The sequence below is a fragment of the Balaenoptera ricei genome, chromosome 7, assembly GCF_028023285.1.
Source record: "Balaenoptera ricei isolate mBalRic1 chromosome 7, mBalRic1.hap2, whole genome shotgun sequence".
Classification (NCBI taxonomy): domain Eukaryota; kingdom Metazoa; phylum Chordata; class Mammalia; order Artiodactyla; family Balaenopteridae; genus Balaenoptera; species Balaenoptera ricei.
Genome location: NC_082645.1, coordinates 60,365,503 through 60,391,540, shown reverse-complemented (window position 1 = coordinate 60,391,540; position 26,038 = coordinate 60,365,503). Strand labels below are relative to the sequence as shown.

The 26,038-nt window shown below is 39.6% G+C and overlaps 2 protein-coding genes across 3 annotated transcripts in view; one reads left to right on the top strand and one right to left on the bottom strand.

The window, feature by feature from the left end:
- SLC25A12 (solute carrier family 25 member 12) overlaps positions 1-26,038 on the top strand; it is a 181,889-nt gene that overhangs the window by 74,082 nt on the left and 81,769 nt on the right. Inside the window, exons 1-2 of one of the 2 annotated variants that reach the window (XM_059928094.1) lie at positions 18,342-18,422; positions 19,369-19,422. In XM_059928094.1, coding sequence (XP_059784077.1) covers positions 18,411-18,422; positions 19,369-19,422 — 66 coding nt within the window. In that variant the 5' untranslated portion in view covers positions 18,342-18,410. Of the gene's footprint in view, positions 1-18,341; positions 18,423-19,368; positions 19,423-26,038 lie in introns of those variants that run through there. The other variant, XM_059928093.1, reaches the window with a different exon arrangement.
- Positions 7,546-8,116, bottom strand: LOC132368544 (cofilin-1-like). The gene has a single exon (XM_059927254.1). It carries the CDS (start codon positions 8,114-8,116, stop codon positions 7,616-7,618), a length of 501 nt encoding a protein of 166 aa, XP_059783237.1. The 3' UTR covers positions 7,546-7,615.

Genomic DNA, 26,038 nt, shown 5'->3' with positions numbered 1-26,038 from the left:
GCGCCACCAGGGAAGCCCGCATGTGTCTTTTTGAATTATGGTTTTCTCTGGGTATCTGCCCAGTAGTGGGATTGCTGGATCATATGGTAATTCTATTTTTAGTTTTTTAAGGAACCTCCATACTGTTCTCCATAGTGGCTGTGTCAATTTACATTCCCACCAAGAGTGCAAGAGGGTTCCCTTTTCTCCACACCCTCTCCAGCATTTGTTGTTTGTAGATTTTCTGATGATGCCCATTCTAACTGGTGTGAGGTGATACCTCATTGTAGTTTTGATTTGCATTTCTCTAATAATTAGTGATGTTGAGCAGCTTTTCATGTGCTTCTTGGCCATCTGTATGTCTTCTTTGGAGAAATGTCTATTTAGGTCTTCTGCCCGTTTTTGGATTGGGTTGTTTGTTTCTTTAATATTGAGCTGCATGAGCTGTTTATATATTTTGGAGATTAATCCTTTGTCCGTTGATTCGTTTGCGAATATTTTCTCCCATTCTGAGGGTTGTCTTTTCGTCTTGTTTATGGTTTCCTTTGCTGTGCAAAAGCTTTTAAGTTTCATTAGGTCCCATTTGTTTATTTTTGTTTTTATTTCCTTTACTCTAGGAGGTGGATCAAAAAATTCTTGCTGTGATTTATGTCAAAGAGGGTTCTTCCTATGTTTTCCTCTCAGAGTTTTATAGTGTCTGGTCTTACATTTAGGTCTCGAATCCATTTTGAGTATATTTTTGTGTATGGTGTTAGGGAGTGTTCTAATTTCATTCTTTTACATGTAGCTGTCCAGATTTCCCAGCACCACGTATTGAAGACACTGTCTTTTCTCCATTGAATATCTTTGCCTCCTTTGTCATAGATTAGTTGACCATAGGTGCGTGGGTTTATCTCTGGGCTTTCTATCTTGTTCCATTGATCTATGTTTCTGTTTTTGTGCCAGTACCATATTGTCTTGATTACTGTAGCTTTGTAATATAGTCTGAATACAGGGAGTCTGATTCCTCCAGCTCCGTTTTTTCCCCTCAAGACTGCTTTGGCTATTTGGGGTCTTTTGTGTCTCCATACAAATTCTGAGATGATTTTTTCTAGTTCCGTAAAAAATGCCATTGGTAATTTGATAGGGATTGCATTGAATCTGTAAATTGCTTTGGGTAGTATAGTCATTTTCACAATATTGATTCTTCCAATCCAAGAACATGGTCTATCTCTCCATCTGTTGGTATCATCTTTAATTTCTTTCATCAGTGTCTTATAATTTTCTGCATACAGGTCTTTTGTTTCCCTAGGTAGGTTTATTCCTAGGTATTTTAATCCTTTTGTTACAATGGTAAATGGGAGTGTTTCCATAATTTCTCTTTCAGATTTTTCATCATTAGTGTATAGGAATGCAAGAGATTTCTGTGCATTAATTTTGTATCCTGCAACTTTACCAAATTCACTGATTAGCTCTAGTAGTTTTCTGGTGGCAGTTTTAGGATTCTCTATGTATAGTATCATGTCATCTGCAAACAGTGACAGTTTTACTTCTTCTTTTCCAATTTGTATTCCTTTTATTTCTTTTTCTTTTCTGATTGCCGTGGCTAGCACTTCCAAAACTATGTTGAATAATAGTGGTGAGAGTGGACATCCTTGTCTCGTTCCTGATCTTAGAGGAAATGCTTTCAGTTTTTCACCATTGAGAATGATGTTTGCTGTGGGTTTGTTGTATATGGCCTTTATTATGTTGAGGTAGGTTCCCTCTATGCCCACTTTCTGGAGAGTTTTTATCATAAATGGGTGTTGAATTTTGTCAAAAGCTTTTTCTGCATCTATTGAGATGATCATATGGTTTTTATTCTTCAATTTGTTAATATGGTGTATCGCATTGATTGATTTGCATATATTGAAGAATCCTTGCATCCCTGGAATAAATCCCACTTGATCATGGTGTATGATCCTTTTATTGTGTTGTTGGATTCTGTTTGCTAGTATTTTGCTGAGGATTTTTGCATCTATATTCATCAGTGATATTGGTCTGTAATTTTCTTTTTTTGTAGCGTCTTTGTCTGGTTTTGGTATCAGGGTGATGGTGGCCTCATAGAATGAGTTTGGGAGTGTTCTTTCCTCTGCAATTTTTTTGGAAGAGTTTGAAAAGGATGAGTGTTAGCTCTTCTCTAAATGTTTGATAGAATTCACCTGTGAAGCCATCTGGTCCTGGACTTTTGTTGTTGGAAGATTTTTAATCACAGTTTCAATTTCATTACTTGTGATTGGTCTGTTCATATTTTCTGTTTCTTCCTGGTTCAGTCTTGGAAGGTTATACCTATCTAAGAATTTGTCCATTTCTTCCACGTTGTCCATTTTATTGGCGTAGAGTTGCTTGTAGTAGTCTCTTAGGATGCTTTGTATTTCTTAGGTGTCTGTTGTAACTTCTTCTTTTTCATTTCTAATTTTATTGATTTGAGTCATCTTCCTCTTTTTCTTGATGAGTCTGGCTAATGGTTTATCAATTTTGTTTATCTTCTCAAAGAACCAGCTTTTAGTTTTATTGATCTTTGCTATTGTTTTCTTTTTTTCTATTTCATTTATTTCTTCGCTGATCTTTATGATTTCTTTCCTTCTGCTAACTTTGGGTTTTGTTTGTTCTTCTTTCTCTAGTTCCTTTAGGTGTAAGGTTAGATTATTTACTTGAGATTTTTCTTGTTTCTTGAGGTACATTTGTATAGCTATACACTTCCCTCTTAGAACTGCTTTTGCTGCATTGCATAGGTTTTGGATCATCGTGTTTTCATTGTCATTTGTCTCTAGGTATTTTTTGATTTCCTCTTTGATTTCTTCAGTGATCTCTTGGTTATTTAGTAACGTATTGTTTAGCCTCCATGTTTTTGTGTTTTTTACGTTTTTCTCCCTGTAATTCATTTCTAATCTCATAGCGTTGTGGTCAGAAAAGATCCTTGATATGATTTCAATTTTCTTAAATTTACTGAGGCTTGATTTGTGACCCAAGATGTGATCTATCCTGGAGAATATTCCGTGCACACTTGAGAAGAAAGTGTAATCTGCTGTTTTTGGTTGGAATGTCCTATAAATATCAGTTAAATCTATCTGGTCTATTGTGTCATTTAAAGCTTCTGTTTCCTTATTTATTTTCATTTTGGATGATCTGTCCATTGGTGTAAGTGAGGTGTTAAAGTCCCCCACTATTATTGTGTTACTGTCGATTTCCTCTTTTATAGCTGTTAGCAGTTGCCTTATGTATTGAGGTGCTCCTATGTTGGGTGCATATATATTTATAATTGTTATATCTTCTTCTTGGATTGATCCCTTGATCATTATGTAGTGTCCTTCCTTGTCTCTTGTAACATTCTTTATTTTAAAGTCTATTTTATGTGATATGAGTATAGCTACTCCAGCTTTCTTTTGATTTCCATTTGCATGGAATATCTTTTTCCATCCCCTCACTTTCAGTCTGTATGTGTCCCTAGGTCTAAAGTGGGTCTCTTGTAGACAGCATATATATGGGTCTTGTTTTTGTATCCATTCAGCAAGCCTGTGTCTTTTGGTTGGAGCATTTAATCCATTCACGTTTAAGGTAATTATTGATAGGTATGTTCCTATTACCATTTTCTTAATTGTTTTGGGTTTGTTTTTGTAGGTCCTTTTCTTTTCTTGTGTTTCCCACTTAGAGAAGTTCCTTTAGCATTTGTTGTAGAGCTGGTTTGGTGGTGCTGAATTCTCTTAGCTTTTGCTTGTCTGTAAAGCTTTTGATTTCTCCATCAAATCTGAATGAGATCCTTGCTGGGTAGAGTAATCTTGGTTTTAGGTTCTTCCCTTTCATCACTTTAAGTATATCATGCCACTCCCTTCTGGCTTGTAGCGCTTCTGCTGAGAAATCAGCTGTTAACCTTATGAGAGTTCCCTTGTATGTTATTTGTCGTTTTTCCCTTGCTGCTTTCAATAATTTTTCTTTGTCTTTAATTTTTGCCAATTTGATTACTATGTGTCTCGGCGTGTTTCTCCTTGGGTTTATCCTGTATAGGACTCGCTGCACTTCCTGGACTTGGGTGGCTATTTCCTTTCCCACGTTAGGGAAGTTTTCGACTATAATCTCTTCAAATATTTTCTCTGGTCCTTTCTCTCTCTCTTCTCCTTCTGGGACCCCTATAATGGGAATGTTGTTGCATTTAATGTTGTCCCAGAGGTCTCTTAGGCTGTCTTCATTTCTTTTCATTCTTTTTTCTTTATTCTGTTCTGCAGCAGTGAATTCCACCATTCTGTCTTCCAGGTCACTTATCCATTCTTCTGCCTCAGTTATTCTGCTATTGATTCCTTCTAGTGTAGTTTTCATTTCAGTTATTGTATTGTTCATCTCTGTTTGTTTGTTCTTTAATTCTTCTAGGTCTTTGTTAAACATTTCTTACATCTTCTCGATCTTTGCCTCCATTCTTTTTCCGAGGTCCTGGATCATCTTCACTATCATTATTCTGAATTCTTTTTCTGGAATGTTGCCTATCTCCACTTTATTTAGTTGTTTTTCTGGGGTTTTATCTTGTTCCTTCATCTGGTACATAGCCCTCTGACTTTTCATCTTGCCTATCTTTCTGTGAATGTGGTTTTTGTTCCACAGGCTGCAGGATTGTAGTTCTTGCTTCTGCTGTCTGCCCTCTGGTGGATGAGGCTATCTAAGAGGCTTGGTGGGAGGAACTGGTGGTGGGTAGAGCTGACTGTTGCTCTGGTGGGCAGAGCTCAGTAAAACTTTAATTCACTTGACTGTTGATGGGTGGGGCTGTGTTCCCTCCCTGTTTGTTGTTTGGCCTGAGGCAACCCAACACTGGAGCCTACCTGGGCTCTTTGGTGGGGCTAATGACAGACTCTGGGAGGGCTCACACCAAGGAGTACTTCCTAGAACCTTCACTGTCAGTGTCCTTGTACCCACGGTGAGCCACAGCCGTCCCCCCCCACCCCGCCTCTTCAGGAGACCCTCCAACACCAGCAGGTAGGTCTGGTTCAGTCTCCCCTGGGATCACTGCTCCTTCCCCTGGGTCCCGATGTGCACACTACTTTGTGTGTGCCCTCCAAGAGTGGAGTCTCTGTTTCCCCCAGTCCTGTCGAAGTCCTGCAATCAATTTCCACTAGGCTTCAAAGTCTGATTCTCTAGGAATTCCTCCTCCCGTTGCCGGACCCCCAGGTTGGGAAGCCTGACGTGGGGCTCAGAACCTTCACTCCAGTGGGTGGACTTTTGTGGTATAAGTGTTCTCCAGTCTGTGAGTCACCCCCCCCAGCAGTTATGGGATTTGATTTTACTGTGATTGCGCCCCTCCTACCATCTCATTGTGGCTTCTCCTTTGTCTTTGGATGTGGGGTATCTTTTTTGGTGAGTTCCAGTGTCTTCCTGTCGATGATTGTCCAGCAGCTAGTTGTGATTCTGGTGTTCTCGCAAGAGGGAGTGAGAGCACGTCCTTCTACTCTGCCATCTTGTGAACCCCCATTCTGTAGGTGGCCTTGAGGCCTAAGCTGATAATCATAACTTCATTTTTCAACCCTTCATTGCATGTCCTATTATCCCTCTAAGCTCCTCAACTGGGTCTGATTCTTTATCTAGTCCATCACCTAAACCTCAGTTCCCAAATGATCTGAATCCACTATGCACTTATCTTTGGACTTATCTTATATTGGCTATCTTTACTGAGTTGCCTCAGTTGGGTTTCAGACATAGTCGTTCTTGCCCTATTGTATAGCAGCAACTGAGTTTCCCTTTTGATGATCAGGATTAATCACCACATGGCTATGGCGACTCTTTTCTGCTTTTAATGCTACAGCTGCAGAAGCCGAAAATAGCCAGTGGGCAGTTTCAGTTTCCAATTCATCTGAACCTTGATGGTGTTTCCTGATGGAAGCATTCCTCCCTCGGATATAGGACCTCAAAAACCATGAGCCCAATGTTGCTGGGAAGAAAGGCAAAAATTTCTTCAGTGGGTTACTTGGTGTGATAGTGAGAGGGCAATTTTACCTCCTCTTTTAGTACATGGATTTGTGTGTTCCAGCTACATGAGATCCTCTTTTTATCTCCAATGTTCTGATATTTTATGATGTGCCTTGGTATTGAACCTTTTTCATTCATTGTTCTGGATACACAGAGGATACTTTGAAACTCAAAACTCATCCTTTGGATTTGGAAAATTCTCTTATTTTTATTTGATAATTTCTTCCCCATAATTTAAAATCTCTATTTTCTCTGGAGAGCGTAGTAGTCAACTATTAGGCCCCCTGGTTTAGCTCTCTATATTTAAATATTTTTCTGCCATTCTTTGTGTATTGCCCTATTTTCTGAGAGATTTTCACAACATTTTTATTACAATCCTTTTACTAACCATTTTATTACCACTTCCTAGCTGTATAACATTGGGAAAGTTGCTTAATATCTCAGTCTGTTTCCTCATCTTTGAAATGGAGATAATAGCATGAAATAACCATACTTCACAGGGTTTTTTTGAGGATAGAGTCATAAAAAGTGCTTAGAATATTGTCTGACACATAGTAAGTACTCTACAATAAATATTAGTTAATATTAGGTATTCACCAGTATCTTGTGAATTTGGTTAGTGTAAGTGATCTTTGGGCCATTTAGAAGACAATTTCTAACCAGATCCTGACCTTGGTGACTTTACCACATTAGGCCTTTTTTAAGAGGACCAAACAGTTGGCCTTTGGCAATCATGCCTCTCTATCTCATTATGTCCTTCAAATGCAGCAATTTTTAAAGTCCTTCTCCATTTTTGCCTGTCTCTGTATCTGTGCTTACATGGGTATGTTTTGTAATGTAAAATTACATATAATATCTTGTAAGAAACTCTTATTCTTAAAAAGGGAAATGATGGAGGGAAACATGATAATTCATGAAGATGGTCTGCCCCAGAAGTGTGCATTTATTCTTTTATTAAGCATCTTTATTTAACACTGCTGTGTGTCTAGCGCTGTGCTAATTGCTAGGGATACAGAGATTTTTGTTTTGTCTTTTTCTTAATTACTTGCATTGAGCATCTACTATGCTTGAGAATCTATGTGAGTTCACGGTCTACGGCAGCATTTTTTTTTTCCCATTAGTGAGCCTTTTCATTGTTGTGCGTTTTTTTTGTTTTTTGTTTTTAATTGAGGGTCCCTTAGTGGTCCTGCTTCCATGAGTGGCTGTGACCAGGGGAAAAGGGGAGGGAAACCAGGCGGCACAGGGTGGGGTCATCTCCACAACATTCCATTTATACACAGAACTAAACAGACAAGCAGAGTCACTATTGCGGTTAGAAGTTGGCAGCATGGAAAAAGGGAGGAACAAGTGGGGAACTGGGGTGTTGTTAAAAAAAATACAAGTCCCCCCACAAACAGGGGTTCCTGGGGGGGAACTTGGTCTGTTTCAACCCAAGAGGAATCAGAAGATCAAAAGCGGTTTGGGAAGGCCAGAACCGTCAGGGATGGAGGGAGGAGGTGGAGGAAGGTCCAGGGGGTGCGGAGGCTGTTTGGTACCTGGGGTGAAGAGACTGCCCTCCCCCTGCTGGGATCCCCCCAACCCCTCCTGTCTGGCAGGAAGGGGGCGGCCTGCAGCTCCCATGGGCAGGTCTGGGGCTGCCAGATACTCCAGGCAGGGGGCTGGAGGGGGCTCACAAAGGCTTGCCCTCCAGGGAGATGACGGCACTGCCCCCCAGCTTCTCTGCCAGGGTGCAGCGGTCCTTGACCTCCTCATAGCAGTTTGCTTGCAATTCATGCTTGATCCCCGTCAGCTTCTTCTTGATGGCGTCTTTGGAGCTGGCATAGATCATTTTGCTCTTAAGGGGTGCACACTCAGGGGCCCAGAAGATGAACACCAGCTCCTCCTTCTTGCTCTCCTTGGTCTCATAGGTTGCGTCATAGAGGGCGTAGCGGCAGTCCTTGTCTGGCAGCCTCTTGACAAAGGTGGCGTAGGGGTCGTCTACAGTCTGGCCCACATCACCTGCCAGGATCTCCTTGCCCTCCTCCAGGATGATGTTCTTCTTGTCCTCGCTCAGGCAGAAGAGCACTGCCTTCTTGCGCTTCTTCACCTCCTCTGGTGTCGACGACTTACGCATCTTCATGTCGTTGAACACTTTGGTGACCCCATCAGAGACAGCCACACCAGAGGCCATGTTTCTGGAAGAGAAAAGGAGATAACAAGGAGAGCCAGAAAAGACAAGAGCCGCTACTGCAGCATTTTTAAAGTATGGGTCGTGAAATCAATTCAGAATGTTGAAAATAGAATTAGAAAAAAAAAAAATAGAATAGTACAGAATAGTAAATACCAGAGTATGTTGCATGTAATAAAGTTCAATATTGCTTCATGAAGTTTTTACTTCAGTGTGTACTGGGGTTGTGATAAAAAATGTATTTTTTACTATTTAGGTCTGGGACAATAAAGTTTGAAAGCCACCAGTGGAAAAGACAATAAGCAAAGAGGTATTTACAGCACAATGTGATAAATATGATGGGGAGGTCTACGATGGGTGAAAAAGGGGTGTTAAGGATTGTTTTCTGGAGGAAGAGATTCTTGATCTGTATCTTAAAGGATAGGCCAATTGTAATAAATGTGGAGTAAAATATCTCCAGTAAAGGAAGTAGCATAAAAACTCAAAAATCTTTGTGACTAAAGGAACAAGTATAGTAGTAAGATATAAGTAAGAGCAAGGGGCCGGATCAGGAAGCTTCTATTCTTCATCATACTGAGGAGCTTGGATTTTATATTGAAGTCGCTAGAGAGCCACTAAAGGATGGGGAAGTGACAAGATTTAGTATCTGTTTTATATCGAACAGTTGACAGCACTATGGAGAATGGATTTGAGGATAGTGACAGGAGGCAGAAAGTGGAGAACTGGAGGCGTGGGAGAGCAATTAGGAGGCATAATGAAGGCCATTATAATCAAAAGAAGAGATTTTAAAAAGACTGAAGAGGATGGAAAACACAGGACTGGGTAGCTATTTGGATGTGAGGGGTAAGGAAGAGTCTGATACCCAGCTTTCTGGCTTGAGCCACTAAGACAATGGTAATGGTCTTTACTTAGGAAATATAACAGGACTAATGGCTAGTGGTTGAACAACCAGGTAAGAATAATCAATAAACATTTAAGTAGTACCTACATAGTTTATGTCAAGCATTTAGATAAGTGTTAGGGCCAAGGGTGTGGATGAAGGAGGAAGGATAGGGTAATAAGATATACCCTGGAAGAAACAGAGAAATCATGAATTCAAGAAGTGGCAAATTATGGTTTCCGTGAAACCTTCTGTATATCACCCAGCTTGAATTGATTTTTTCTTTTTCTAAACCTGTATTGCATAAATTTACCACACAGTTAAGCATATGCATTGTTAATTAATGGTTTTACCTATGTTTTGTCTTAATACATTGTAAGATCTTTATGGAGAGGAATAATTAGGTTCCCTTCATATTTCCTGCTTATGGATATCAATAATAAGCCAATACTATGTCTAAGAGATGGAGTAGAACTTCATAGCCATATAGAATTCCATATGATGAAATGTGCTTTCATCCCTTCATGGTTCTCTAGTATGTTTGAACAAAAGGGGATTTGTCTCATCTACTACTGAGCAGTTTCTTCTCTGTGATCCATGTCCCCTCTTTACCACCCAGTATGCCTTGGGTTATACTCACTTGGCTGCTGTTCCCTACCTAGAACTCTGAGCCTACTGTCTTCGATGAAATGATGTTGCTGCTACTGCCACGTGGATCTCAGTGAAGGGGTGATATGAGGAAGGCTACACTTCCCATTACTGCGCCTTAATTTTCCTTCCACACCATCAACACAAAACTAGTTCACATAAAATGCTTTATTGAGGGGCTGGGGATGATTAAAGGAAGTATAACTGCTGACTGTTTTATTACCCATCCTCATCATGAACTGTCCAGGTAAGCCCATCCATCCATCCAGGCTGATGGAAGAACAGGATGAGCAAACACTGTTTTCTGGGGCTTCTTTCCAAGTAGTAAAAGTGCGAGATAATACAGGCAAGACCATGTAGATCTGTTACTCCATAATTTCTTCCCATGCTGACTTGACCAGAGTCACGGAAGAAGCATCAGGTCAGCATTACCCGGAAGCTTCCTCAAAAGCACAAAATATAGTTAACCCCCCCCCCTTTTTTTTTTTTTTTGGTATTTTGGCCACACCACGCAGCATGTAGGATGTTTCCCCAAACCCAGGCCTCCACAGTGAAAGCACTGAATCCTAACCACTAGGCCACCAGGGAACTCCCTAGTTAACCATTTTTATACATAAGTTTATTCTTATCCATTGTGACATCTTTTGAAGTACAAAGACCTTATACCATGGTGAAGACCTCTTAATTATTTATTTCATTTTCATGTAGTTTTTTCTTATCATATTGTCATTACCTTAAGGTGCTATATATACTATTGTCAGTGCTACTGGGAATGGAAAGTGCAGAATACTACTTTGACTGAGACCTTTTAACAGTTCTTGGTCAAGTTCCTTCTGTGTTCTCAGCTTCTGATATTTTCCAATCAAAAGAATGCCAATCATTCCACAATTCTGCCCGCTTTTCCTCCTTGATTTGTCTCTTTCCACAAGGTCTAACTGTCCTCAAGTTTCAGCTCTTTCATGTTGTTTCTCCAGAACTTTCTAACTTAAATTTCCTGATTATTCTTCTGGTCAGTACAATTTTATGCTGATCAGTACTACATTGCATTACATTATTCCTTTATAGCAATTCTTCAGAAGGCGTTTCTTCCTGGGCATACCCTGGTTCCTAGCTTCCTTGTCTTGAGATTTGTGGCCCTCTCTTCCTTAAGGAGTCCTTTTTTTAGGTCTCCCACTACAAACCTGCCCTCCCCTTTTTTGAAACTTCCTTCTCACTGGGGTTGATTTCATCCTAGGATGAGTTCTCCTTCCCCCAACAGGGCAGTCCAAGGACACAATGACCCATTGCAGGATATTTCCCACCAAAGTCTTGAGTTTCTCAGCCTAGATTTACACTCTAGGTGCATTTCAACAGGAGAGTTCCAGGGCAGCCTTCAGATTCCAAGTCTGGTACTTTCCAAGGTTTCTGTCAGTATGTTATGCAAATATACCTCCACATTCTTCCTCTAATTTTCCTGTGGGTAACTATTAGACCAAACAGACACATAGACACAAGCACACACAACTCCCAAGGACATATAATTACTGTCTGAATCCATGTTAAGGAAAACATTTTTTTTCCTCAATGCAATATAGTCTTCATAGATTTCGCTGCCCATACTAGAGATATATTATTTGTCAAGCAGTTTCAGTTTCTTTTCCCTACCCTGCAACAATGCACAGAGACCTGTCAGTGTTTAAGAAACAAGGTCCATTACAATTTCTAGCCAAATAACAGAATTACATAACTGGATAGCCATCTTCAGTATCAAAAGACCCAGCATGATTTTCCCCAGCATTTTATTATGAAAATTTTCAAAAGTATACAAAAGTTGAAAGAATTTTTAAAGTGAATTCCCAAATACCACCCCCCCCCCAAGTTAGGTATAACATGTCTATCTATCTATCCGTCCATCCATTGTCTTTTTTCTTTTATGGATTTCAAAGTAAATTTAATATACCAGTACTCTTCTCCTTAAATACTTCATGTAATTACCTACCTAGTTCAATATTTATTTACAGATTTTTTTTCTTTTGAGGAAAAATTGGCACACAGTGAAATGTATAAACCTTAAGTGTACATTCCCTAAATTTTGGAAAATACATACATCTATAACCTAAACCCCTAGCAAGACATAGACGATTACTATTACTCCAGATAGTTCCCTCATGCCTCTTTCCAGTCAGTTCCTCTCCCTAAGCAACCATGGTTCTACTTTTTCCCACCATAGATTAGTTTTGTTTGTTCTAGAACTTCACATAAATGTAATCACATAGTATATGCTCTTTTGTATATGATTCCATGTAAGGCTTCTTTCATTTAGCATGATACTTTTACGACTCATCCATGCCATTGTGTGTATCAGTAGTTTGCTCTCTTTTACTGCTGAATAGTATTCCATTCTTTGAATATATCATAGTTTGTTTATCCGTTCTCCTATTAACGGACGACTGGGCTATTTCCAGTTTTTGGCTTTTATTTATTTGTTTAAATATTTATTTATTTGGTTGCACCAGGTCTTAGTTGTGGTAGGCGGGCTCCTTAGTTGCAGCTTGCTGGCTCCTTAGTTGCAGCACATGGGCTCCTTTGTTGCAGCAGGCGGTCTCCTTAGTTGTGGCTCCTGGGCTCCTTAGTTGCGGCACGTGGCTCCTTAGTTGTGGCGTGCGAACTCTTAGTTGCTGCATGCATGTGGGATCTAGTTCCCTGACCAGGGATCGAACCCAAGCCTCCTGCATTGGGAGCTCAGAGTCTTATCCACTGAGCCACCAGGGAAGTCCGAAGTTTTTGGCTTTTATGAATAAAGTGGTTGTGAACATTCTTGACCAAGTCTTTTTATCCACACATATTTTCATCTCTCTTGGGTAAACACTGAAAGGTAGAACTGCTGATTCATAGTGTAGGTATATGTTTAGTTTTATAAGAACCCGCTCGATCTTTTCCCGAAGCGGTTATATCATTTACACTTCCACTACAGTGCACGAGAGCTCTGGTTGCTCCACATCCTTGCCAGAATCTGGTATTTCCAGTCTTTTTAATTTTAGCCATTCTAGCAGGTGTGTAGTACTATCTTTTTACTGTGATTTAATTTGCATTTCCCTGATGACTAATGATGTTGTGCAGTTTTTCATGTGCATATTAGCAATTTGTATATCTTCTTTTGTGAAGTGTTTGCGTCTTTTGCCCATTTTTAAACTAGGCTGTTTATTTACCATTGAGTTTTAGGAGTTCTTTATATCCTGGATATCAGTCCTTTGTTTTATATATGTTTCCTAATTTTTCTCCTAGATGTGGCTTGCCCATTTATTTTCTTTTTCTTTTTTTTTTTTGTTTTTGTCCTATTAATTTTCTTAATGCTGTCTTCTGATAAGTAGAAATTTTTGAGTTTAGTGAAATCTAATTTATCAATTTCTTAATTTATGGTTATTGATTTTTATGTTCTGACTAAAACACCTTTACCTCTGAGTCATGAAGATATTTTTTAATGTTTTCTACTAAAAGTGTTATGATTTTACCTGTTGCATTTAGGTCTATGATTCATCTCAAATTTATTTTAGTATATGTTTTGAGGTAGAGGTTGAAGTTTCTCTATTTTCCCACATGCATATCTAGCTAGTTGTGTCATTTGTTGAAAAGACTCCTTGCCCTGTTGGATTGCATTGGCACCTTTGTTAGAAATAAAATGACTTTATAATTTTGGAATTATTTCTGAGCTCTCTATTCTGTTTCATTGATCTATTTACCAATCCTTTTGCCAGCCAGTACCATATTATATTGATTTCTTTAGCTTTATACTAAATCTTGAAGCCAGGTAGTGAAAGTCCTCCAACTTTGTTCTTTTTCAAGTTTGCTTTGGATATTCTGGGGCCTTTGTTTTTCTCCCAGCACAATTAAAAAAAAAATTTATTTATTTTTGGCTGCGTTAAGTCCCCGCTGCTGCACGCGGGCCCTGCCCTGCCACTGCGAGCTGGGGGCCACGCCCTGCCACGGCGCGCAGGCCCCTCACCGCGGCGGCCCCTCCAGTTGTGGAGCACGGGCTCCCAGCTCGGGGATTGTGGCCCACGGTCACAGCAGCCGCGGCTCGCGGTTTCCAGAGTGCAGGCCTAGCGGCCCCGCGGCATGTGGGATCCTCCCGGACCAGGGCCCGAACCCGCGTCCCCTGCATTGGCAGGTGGACTCCCAACCACTGCGGCACCAGGGAAGCTCCACGATTTTTAAAGTGGAAATTTTTTCTTTACTTTGGATCAGACCCAAAGCATCCTTCCTTATTGACCTCTGAGTGGAAGGGAGGCAAAAACCAGATCCAAGTAAATCCCCAGGGGAGGGGAGGGGTGAGCGGCTGAGGGACTGGGCAGGATGTTTGCTCTTCCAGTTATATACTTTTGACTGGAATGGGAATATGTGACAAACCACAGAGTTTTTACCCAATTTTTACCTAAAGCTGCCTTGGCCTTTGATATATGCAAAGGTTTTGGTATCATTCTTTCAGCTTTATTCATTGAAAAAATGAATAGTAGCAGTTGCCGCAATAAAATATTCTCCATACTTTGGGAATCATGCTATTTACTTTTCTTATATTTCCTATAGCTGCAACAGCAAGTTTAGTACCAACTCAAGGCACTTAATAAATGTTTGTTAACTAAAATTTGGGTCATTCCAAATCATAACATTAGAGTGTTAAAAGAAGCATTAAAGCTCACCTAGTTCAATCCTCCATCTGATCATAAGGTTTCCCACTAAATACCAGCTTGTACATGACTAATACAGTAATAGGGCACTCACAACCTTAAACATCTAGAGCAGCTCATTCTGTGAATTCCTTACAAAATCTATTGAAAAGAAAACTGGCTGTTACTGCCTCCACAAGGGAATAAGGAAGACTGTGGTCCCAAACTAAGATCACTGTTATCTGCATTGCATAATTTATAGGACTTAGACTGTGAGGAAGAGCAGTTTAGGAAGATGCAATGGCAAGAGAACAGCTATTTCATCTGATTTCTGATATGCCACTTCTCCCTCTCCACCAAAATGAGAATTTATTTCAATTAGCGCCAATGTTCCTACAGGGAGTATAATACTTGTACAGTATAGAGAAGTCCTAAAATGTGTCATTTATCTAGTATCTAACTATAAGTGGCTTGGGTTGAAATAATAATTTCTGATTTATTGATTTCCAGGTCAGCCTACCAACTGAAACATAATTTGCTCAAACTTGGACACTTAACCCTTCATACTTCTCCCCAGTCTACCCCTGCCGTTTCCCCATATAGACTCTTAGCAAGGAAAAAGTTAAAAGCACAACTTATAAAGTTTGTAGGTTTTTGCAATATTTCAATAAAATATAAAGAACCATTTTATACTTCTAGGTGTAGGCTCAAACCAATCCACACTTAAAATTTCCAGATGTTCAAATATCTTTGTGTGTATGTGCCATTTATTTCATTATGCTATTTATTTCACATATTTTAAGTGAGCATCTTGATGTGGGGACGGCATAAATGCCAGCTCATTCCTCATCATAGTGATGGTGTATGTACCCTTAATCTAGAAGGAGCCCCACTCCTGGTTTAATTAGTCAGTGATCTCCTAATGCTCTACTACATGTTTGTACACCACCTTGATTTAGTTCTTGCAAGATGGCATCCATCGTAGCTGTGTGGGATATGGAAATGGGAACAAAAATGTATTCATGTCAGTAAAATAATCAGAGGAAGCTAGAATATAAACAGAACATGTTATTAAAGATAGAAGGAGGGCCAGGAGTTGTGGCAGAACAGGCTCATTGGAAATTGCCTCTTGTTTTAATAACTACATTTTAGTTTATTAGGGTGCTAGGCATTAGGATAATTCCAACTTTCACCCACAAAGTTAATGCAATGTCAGCAGCCTGGGAGTTGGAGACATATTTCTGTGGATTTGTCTAGTAAGCCCATACTTAGTTTTTGCATCTGGGGGTAATATATTATTTTCATGGGCAAGGACTTCACAAGCATATTTAAATTTCCAGCTCAGTCAAGCTTCATATTAAATATTTTATGAAACCAACTCTAAAAAGTGACTATTAATGACAGTACCTTTGCAGCTAGTCTCAGCCTTTAACTTCCAATTTCACTTTCTGAAATGTCATTCTTTTTAGACTCAGTTATCAAGTTTTCAACTTATAGTTGTGCCAAGGTGTTAAAATTATTTCTTGTTTACAAATATCGTTTGCAGTCTAAAGAAAGTTATAAATTTCTATACTGGCATTCTATTTTTAAAAATTATAAAAAGTTTTGAATTATTTCTACCTCCTTTTCCCAAATATTTTGTGACTCTTATTTGACAGGTTTGTCTTTTGTTATTCCATTAACTAATAAGTTTTCCCTCAACTCCGATCATCTACAATTGAGGAAAAAGTAAGTTGTAGTTTGTTTTAACATCTAATAATACTATTAGCCAATCATCATAACAGAACGACAGATTTCAAAGTTTTTCAGGGCAGAAGCTCTAACTCATAGGCTTTTGTATTCATTTCCGTACTTAGTTCATCCCACAGTACATACTTTTAATACCTTTGTCCAATTTATTGTTTGTTATATTTGGATAGATGAAAAACCTAGCAAAATTCACCTTTTCTTTCTTTTGTCTGTGCTGGGTCTTTGTTGTGGCGCGTGGCGCATGGGCTACTCTATTTCTGTTGCACGGGCTTCTCTAGTCGTGGCACGTGGGCTCAGTAGTTGTGGCATGCGGGCTCTCTAGCTGTGGTACATGGGCTCAGTAGTTGCGGCGCACAGGCTTAGTTGCCCTGCAGCGTGTGGGATCTTAGTTCCCTGACCAGGGATTGAACCCGCGTCTTCTGCGTTGGAAGGCGGATTCTTAATCACTGGACCACCAGGGAAGTCCCAGAATTCACCTTTATTTAGGATAACTGAGCTCTCCTAACTTCTCTTTATTTAGGGTAGCTGGCAGCCTTAGTTTTAAATTATTATATCATCTCCGTTGCAACTAGATTGGCATCAGTGAAACTCTAGAGCTTGCTCAAAGATCAGCTATTTTTTATTCAAGAAAATTGTTATTGTGGCCTGGTGCCTGCCTATACCTATGAATTATTGTGGTGGGTTCTGTCTAAACGTAGTGTTGTCTTCCTCTCTACAAGTGGCCAGTCTGTCCCTAAATTTCACTCCAACTGTATGGATTTGGTCAACAACAATGTGTTCCGATAGAAAATAATCCCTTCATTTAAAATAAATGCCTTCCTTTCCCTTAAGTACTTTTATTCAAACTAAGGGACTTTGGGCTACAAACAGACATCCTTCCCTTGAAAAGTAGCATAAAATAAACAACTTGAGATTCCTACTTAGAGAAACTTCATAAAATAAGAGAGCAGAGTATCAGGGACATAAGGTGCTGGTAAAACAAAATATGAATTTGTAAATCTTTATGTCCAATTACATTGTTAAAAGAACTTTGAACGGACTGAAGAAAGAGATGTGATGGTGGCAGACAGTTAAAGCAACTGCAGCAGAAAAGCTCACTTTAGGAGTACTAGTAATATATCATTCCTTATCAACAATTTCCACTTGCCAGTCCACTTGCCTCATTTCTACAATATTAACTTGGATACTTAACACAACTATTATGATTAGTGAGACTGGAGAAAAGGGAAGCCTCCTGTGAGATTCAACACTGGAAATGGAAGAGGGTGGAGAGGGATTATAGCGCTAAATGAAATAAGCTAAACCTTGGAGTTGTTAGACTTTCTTTTTTAAACAGGGAGCTTGCTTGGTTTAAAAAACACAAACAAACAAACAACAAAAAAAATACACAGGTTTGGGGTTGTGGGGAAGCACTGACCATCTGTAAACTCCTAGACAGTAAGGGCTATATGTTATTAATCTTTGTATTCTTTATAAGTAGGACTGTATCTGGCATATAATAGATGCCCAGCAAACGTTTGTTGAGTGACTCAATATTCAGCTCAATATAGTCATAATGGCAAGACTCAGTTTGAGAGACATTATTTTGGTTCAAAGTAGAGCTACCCTTTCTTAGACAGGGCTGGAAATGTTTATGTAGAGGCAAGTTGGGCCAGGATTCAGTGCCAGCCCTGTCAAATGGATTTTTTTCCCCCCTAGGCATTTGTGCCCCACCTCAGGCACAAAGGATTTGGGTGATTAGGAATGTGGAGCCTACTAATAAAGCTTTATAACAGTACACGAAGCACAAGTATATTAGGCGTATTCATCGCATGCCAATTTAAGGGCCTATTTCTCAAGTTATGTTTACTTAGGCTTTCCCCAGAGTGAGTGGTTCCCAATCTGTTTTATTGTCAGTATTTCCCTTTAGTTGTCATCAATTCACTTGCTGTTATTCTTTTAAATGGGACATGTTCTTTGATCCTTCGAAATCTTGCTCAATCTAGGCCCCAAGTGTTGCTCTAAGTCTCAGGAGAAAACGACTTTGGCTGAAGTCGGCTCCCAAAGCCACACCCACTAAGAGGCCTTAAGAGACCTGGGGCTTTCCTGGCGGCTACTCAGCTGCCGGCAACCACGCGGCACGTCGGAATCCCACGGCTTGAGTCCTCCAGTCTCGCCGGCGGAAGGCGCGTCCCCCTCCGCGCCGTGGGCCAGCTCTTTCTGGCCGGGACGCCGGGCCTTCTGCCGGCCCCGCCCGCCCCGGGCTCATTTGCATAGAGGCGCGCGCGGCGCCGGCGAGCGGGAGGGAGGGCGGGCGCGGTCGGGAAGGCGGCGCGCGCGTGCCCTGACAGCTCGGCCCTGCTCGCTCACTCGCTCGTCCCCGGCTTCTGAGCACAGCATGGCGGTCAAGGTGACTCTAACTCTCTGCTGCTGCCTTTATTTCATAAGAGACATTCCGGGGACCGTGCCTGCAGCCCCTCACCTCTTCCTATTTACTTCTTTGCCTGATTGTTAGATAGCGTGTCCTGGGGCTCCAGGGGGAGCCGTGCGGGGCTTGGACCGGAGGGAGAGGATGCCCGGCCGGGGGAGGGGAAGGAGGAGGGATTGTGAGTTGGAGGGGCTTGTAAGGACCACAGGTCGGTGAAGGAAGCGTCTTATCCTGCCCTGGGTACATGGGATTGTGAGCCAGGGGTTGGAGGGCATCAGAAAGGGAGTGGGAGGAAGTGGCATATATAGCCGGGGATGCCTAAGGCATCTGTGTACCGCGGTGGGGGAGGGGGTGAGTAATTGAGTATTTTGGGGGCTCTGGAGCCGGGGGCAGTGGTTGGCATTTGAGCTGCAGGTGGCAGGATGGCTAAAGTATTTAGAAACGTTGCAGCAGTTTTCATTATTTTAGGTTGGGTGGAGAAAGAGAGGGGCGTGGAGATAATTATATTCTGGATTGCTTTCCACGGGAAGAAAGGCCAGTAGGCCATGCGATTAATTTGGGAGTTTCAACTTTCCTGTTGTCTCTACTCTTAATGGCCTCTTGATGTGAAGGTGGGTGGTTGCCAAATGTGTTGCTGGTGGATGTGGAGTAAGGTCGGGGATTGATCCTCATGGCCTTCCCTTTCCAGTCCAGGGGAAATCTATCTGGTAGATTTGCTATATTTTAGGCTCTTCACACCTGTCTTTCTACCTTGTGGTCACAGAGCTCCAATTTGACAGTTGTTATCAGTATTAGCGCTTTTGGTTTGTTTTAAGCTAAATGCCCTTATAAAAGATAAGAGCATTGATTGCTGGCATTTGTGAACGGTAATCTCAAGAGATTGCCTGGTCTCTAGTGAAGCATTAACTGGCTTTTTTTTTTCTTACAGGTGCAGACAACCAAGCGAGGTGATCCTCAGGAGTTAAGAAACATATTCCTACAGGTAAATTGGCTTATGTGCTGTGCTTTTTCTTGGTGGGGGAGATGTAAGTCTAGTACTTTTTAGGCCTTAACTTTCAGGAATGTTCTATTTTCATGTATTCTTAAGAACATGACAATAGATAATGTAGATTATAAGTCTCTTATTAAGTTTTTATAAAAAGATTTCCCTCGCATTATTTTTTTAACATGACTTAAGACATATAAAAAAACACTAAAAAGAATTTCCAGCTTCTCTTAACCATTGTGACCAAAATAAAATTTCAAAACGTATTGACACTCTTGTGCAATTGATAGGTATGATGATTAAAATTCTTTTTTCCTTGAAAGTTGTGTGTTTATAAAGTTTTCCTACTTCTAAGCAACTGTGTAATTTGTTACAGAGATAAGAATATTATAGCTGCTCTTAATTTGTGTGTGTTTTCTACCTCTGTTTATTTATATTATATTCATGGGCATTGGGGCTTGTGTTACAAAATGTTACTGTTTGGGATTCTTGCAAGGATCCACCTTCACTTCTGCTAAGTTTTTAGGATCAGTGACTTGCTGTAGACTTCTAAATAATTGGCTTAGTTCTTTTGTTTTGCTTTCTTTTCTTAAATTTCAAAAGTTCTGCATGCAGGAAATTGTACCAAAGTACATATAGAGGGAGACAAGCTAAGGTGTTCTACCAAATGTTGTGTTTTTCTCTGAAATCTTCTTTTAAGAACTTTCTATACTGGACCTGGTTCTCATATAGAAACTTTGACCTTGGGCAGGTCCCTGCTGGGTATTAGTTTCCTCTGTAAAATGAGAGGTGATCTCCAAGGTTCCTTCCAACTGCAAAAGTCTATGATTCTATATTAGGAACAGACTCTAACATATACAGATCAGCCTGGAATAGATGACATTTTTATCTGAGACATGTGAGTTGCTTAAGCTATTGTTGGGGAGCACGCTTCACAGATGACCAATTAGTGAAAATGAGAATCTTAAATTTTATAAAATCTGACGAAGGGAAGCATCGTTTCCAGAACAAAAGTAATTGTGATAGAAATGCTCTATTTATGGTTCAAAACCTTTATTCCTCACAGTTGTTCTTGAAAATAACCAAAAATATGTCAGTGTTAACCACACCATGTACTCAATTGTTTTATGAGGAGTTCATGTGATATAGTTAATTTTATTTTCTAAATTCGGTAGGCATGGAAGAAATCATTTGAAATGCTGCAGGAGGTGATGAACAGAGCACTGACCCAGGTGTTAGGAACACTGGGTTCAGTTGCCAGCCCTGCCTCTATCTGGTTGTGGTACCTGTAAGCTAATTATCTGGCTTTCCTGGGCTTCATCTTCTCACGTGGGACTCAGTGGGCCATAAGGGAATGTGAACTGAAGTCCTTTCAGCTTTAAAAATCCTATGGAAAAAATCTGTGATTCTGTATGGATTTGGTTTTTGGGGAGAGGGGAGGATGCAAATAGAGAGAGCTGGGACTGTGCCTAGCTTTTTGAAAACTTTTAAATCTTATCTTTTTACACATTATTTTGATGATGCTGTTATTTTTTATACTGAAAATTTGTGGAATTTATAATTGTATGTTTAGCACTAACTGTAAAGCACTGACCCAAGAGTTATTGATAAGAGACAGAGGAGATACTTACCTTCAAGTAGCTGAAGCAGCTTTAGTTGAATCAGTTTGAGGGCAGTTAGCAAGTAACATAGATTTTTAAATTTCTGTCTTAAATACTTCAAACTATAGTTACTTGAAGCTGTAGGACATTATTTAGAAAGTTTTGTTTTAGATACATACGGTTTATAAATATTTTAGAGGTAATAGCAGGCAAAAATACATACTAACTATGCATTTCTTTACAACTTAATGTTGCTACATATATTTACTGAGGATTATTTGTGTGCCATGTATGCACTTGTATTTAGTTTAGTATATTGAATAATTACAGGGGAGGATTGAGCCAAGACTTGAATGGTAATGGACATGTGATTAGCTCCTCTTTGAGACGGGTTCAGTCTCCCACAGTTTTTGGTAGAGGGAGTCAAGAATAATGAAGGCAAATGCATAGCCTCTGGTATGACAGTCAAGTTGGTTTGTCTAGATAATTGTGGTCATGTAATAATAATGACAGTAGCTATCATTTACTGATCGTTCTGTAGTATGCTGGGTATTGACCTAGTCCTTTAAGGGTATTATATTAATTTTCTTTTTTAAAAATTTTTAATTGACATGTAGTTGATTTACAATATTTCAGGTAAGGGTATTTTATTAATTTTCATAACAACCTTAGGAGATAGCATTATTGTCCCTGTTAAACAGATGAAGTTAATTGGCTTGGTTAATGTCACTTAGCTCATAAGTGGTAGAGATTGGATTCAGATCAAACTACAGAATCCATCTTCTTAACCCTTATTCTCTACCATTTGTGGGATCTTGAAATGGGTTGACTTTTGAAAGCTGGAGGTAGGTAAGGGTCTAACAGCAGCTGTATTTGTTAAGAAGTTAAAGAAAAAAAAAATCCGGTTACCTAGGTGATGAAAAAAAGTACCTTTACACTGTGACTACCTAGAACATTTGGCCAAGGAGTTTGGATTTGCAACAGTAGGAAGGCACTGTGGGTTTCTGAGTGGGCAAACTGAAATGGTGAATTCTGGCAGCTCTTTGTGTATGTTGGATAAAGTGTGGAGAGGTTGGAAGTAGGTAGAGAGATCAGTTAAGAGGCTATTGAAATAATTCATGTTGTAGATAATGACCTGGAGTGGCCGATGGCTGAGGAAATGGAATGGAAGGGCAATACCAGGGACTTTGGAAGGGATGAATCAATTGAATTTGGTATTAAATATGAAAGTAAAGGAAGGAGTAGTGAATCTGGCATTTTTAGAATAGATGTTAACTTATAAGGCATCTCTTTTGGGAATTTGAGGGGGGGCGGTTTGAAGTTTGGTTGCTAAATAAATGTGTCCCAGTAAGTAAAAGTCATACAAATTTGTACAGGTGGTAGATGAATCCTTGGGTTAGGGGGATTAATTATAAAAGAAACCAGACAGGGAATAAGGGACTGATTTGTAAGTGATATCCTCAATTGAAGTGGAAGGAGGAGGAGGAGAACTAGGGAGAATGATCCCATGGGAGTTTAGAGTTTCACAAAAAGGGTATAGTCAAAGGCTATAGTCAAAGACTAAAAGATTATTCTAGATTATTATTATTCTAGATTATTCTAGATTATTCTGTTATTAGTACAATTTGGTTTTGGTAGGATTTGGGGGTCACTTGAGTTCAGGGTCATTTGAGCTACTTAAAGAGAAGATTTAATTTTGAATCTTAGAATGCAGTTGAAAGCTCTCTTTTATAAAATTTAGATCTGTGGCATTAACTGTCTAAATTCACAAATAGTCGGTGTGGCTCAAAAAATCATTTGTTTTGTAAACAGCAAAATATTCCTGTTTGAAAGTGTTGTTATATCTATGTTTAATGGAATCATGTGTGCAAGTTCATGAGAGTAAAGCATTGCGGTTCTGAGTATAGAGAAATAGGTTTATTTTGTCTGTGTTCATTGTTTCTCAAATTTTGATGAGCTATGTTTTCTATTAATTAAAAAAGAACAATAATATTCACTAGGATTCTGCTTTTTCCTGCCACCCAAGTTCATAAAATTGGAGCAAAGCTATGAATTCTTATGTGTTAGACTGCTATAATTTTACAACCAGCTGTCAAGCTAATATTTTACTGTTGCTACCCTTACAACTGTCATTTCTTGATTTATGCCTTCTTTTACCTCTCTCACCCACACACTATCATTGACCCAAATTTGCTACATCAGAGGTATACAGTAGCAAAAGGAGACAATAGAAGCAATGAAGAGGGAGGTGAGGTGAGGACAACAGGAATGTCACAGGCTGTTTGTTATAAGCCTGATGAATTTCAAAATGAAGAGTTAATCTGGTTTGGTCTGTGCTTTGTGGCAAAGTAGGTTTATCAAAAAACTGTTTTAAGGGACTTCCCTGGCTGTCCAGTGGTTAGGACTTGGCGCTTTCACTGCTGTGGCCCCCGGTTCAATCCCTGGTTGGGAACTAAGATCCTGCAAGCTGTCCAGTGGGGCCGAAAAAACCAAACCAAACCAAACCAAAACAAAAAACTGTTTTAAGTGAATGATTTTTCAAGATCTCTGTCTTTTTTTTTTTTTTTATAAATTTATTTATTTTATTTTATTTACTTTTGGCTGCATTGGATCTTCGTTGCTGTGCACGGGCTTTCTCTAGTTGTGGCGAGCGGGGGCTACTCTTCGTTGTGTTGCGCGGGCTTCTCATTGTGGTGGCTTCTCTTGTTGCAGAGCGCGGGCTGTAGGTGCGCGGGCTCAGTTGTGGCACGTGGGCTCAGTAGTTGTGGCTCGTGGGCTCTAGGTGTGTGGGCTCAGTAGTTGTGGCACGTGGGCTCTGTAGTTGTGGCTCGTGGGCTCTAGAGCGCAGGCTCAGTAGTTGTGGCACACAGGCTTGCTCTGCAGTACGTGGGATCTTCCCGGACCAGGGCTCGAACCCGTGTCCCCTGCATTGGCAGGCGGATTCTTAACCACTGCAGCACCAGGGAAGCCCTCTGTCTGTTTTTTAGTTGATAGATTTTCTGTTGTTCATTTACCAATGTATTCTATGTTAAAAGCAATACATGTTGAGACTGTACCGTTGTATATGCTAGACCAAAAATGTATGGCAATGTAGAAACCAAATATTATTTTGATCCTGTTCTTTTTTTTTATTATCACCAATGTAACAATGAAGATCATATCCCATATAAAATTATGAAAATGCATTTTTTCTATCTTGTTTATTTTACATTAGAAAGTAGGTATAGAAGATGCTGCTGCTAATGTAAAGCAAAGAGTGATTCTTCCTTAGGGTTTTTATGATAACATATAAATTTTTGATTGAAAGAAATGTCCTTCACTCAGTAAATATTTGTTTACATATTTATTTACTTTTGGCAGTAACCTGTGGCTGAGAAGGGAATTAAGCAGGGCTTTTGGCAGGAGACTTTTCTATTTTGTTGAAATATGAGTTAGGACTATGTTTTCCAAAGTGTAGAATGTGTACCACAATATTACAGTTCTAATAAGATTATCAAGTATTGAAAGATGATAACATCTACTGAGGCCAAATGTGGAGAAGAAAGGTGCTCTCATACTGCATTTGTGGAAACAAAGACTCTTTGCAAAGCAGTTGGCAATGGTTTAAAATAAAAAGATACCACTTAAACAAGCAATCCTACTTTTGGGATATTTATGCCAGAGAAATAAAAATATTCATAAGAATATATATGTACAAGGTTGTTAGTGGCAGCACTCAATTGTCCCTCAAAAAATAGAAAAAAAAAAAGGGGGGGGGGACAAAATAAATGCTATCAAAGGGAAGCGGTAGAAAAATTATGAAATAGCCATAACATGGAAAATTATGCAGATACGAGAAAGAATGAGTTAGGCTTATTCCAGCTGATTTAGAGGGATTGCCAATGTACTATAAATGAGGATAGAAAGATGTAAAAAAGTTTATGTAGAATGATTCTACTTTTCTAAATATTACTTCATATATGTTGTATGTATATTTAAACATATATATGTTTGATATGATTTAATGGGCATTAAGAAAGGTATGGAAGGCTAGATAATGTTAACTTGGTTGGGGAAAGAATTCGGGGGAAATAAAAACAAAATTTCAATGTATATGTATTAAATCTTGAGCAAGTGAATAATTTAAAAAGTAAGAACTTAGTAATTCAGAACCTGAAGTTAAAAAAGGACTTTGCAGTGTAAATTGGGTTGTAGAACCCAGTAAGAGACACACAGAAGGGGATATATAGTTTTCTTAGCCACACCGATTAACAGGTTTTCACCAGTTTTTCAGACTATAGGAATTGAAGATGATAACCTTTATCTTTAGTTTATAAAGTATTTGCCATAAACTATGTAGAGTTCTCATTAATAAAAAAGTGTTAGGCATTAAGGGCATACTAGCAACATAGTGAAGCCTTTATCCTTGAATCAACTAGACAGATTAAAAATAATTGAAAAGATGAAAAAATGTGTTATTAAATGCCATCTATGTTCTACTACCAATCAATACATTTTTAATTGTCTTCTATGTGATAGGCTAGGCATATGTGTGGTTCTACCTTTGTAGATAAGATAGAGGAGTTTAGTGAAGGTAGGACCTCACATTCTAGGTAGGGGTGAGACAGACAATAACAAAGCCCACACACTGAGAAACAAACAAACAAACAAAAACCAACTACAGATTGTGACAAGTCCAATAAATGGAATGATGGAAAAGGTGATTGTTTTTCAAGATGGTGGCTAGTGAAGGCCCCTGAGGAAGTGATATTAGGGCTGAGAACTGAAAGGTAGGTATAGAGAGTTCCGCAAGTACAAGGGCCTAGATGTTGATAGGGTTTGGTATGTTCAACAAACAAAAATGAGGCCAGTGTGCCTGAAGCGTCAGTGAGTGAGGGGGTGCGTGGCCAGTAAGAGATGAGGCTGAAGGAGCCACACCAAGCAGGGCCTTGTTTGTAGGCCATGAAGAAGAGTTTGGATTCTTCTTATAAAGAGTGTCGTGGAAACCGCTGAAGGTCCTTCACCTTGGAAGT

What these genes read in the sequence shown, in the direction of transcription:
- LOC132368544 (XM_059927254.1), bottom strand. Translation starts at nt 8,116, where the DNA reads ATGGCCTCTGGTGTGGCTGTCTCTGATGGGGTCACCAAAGTGTTCAAC.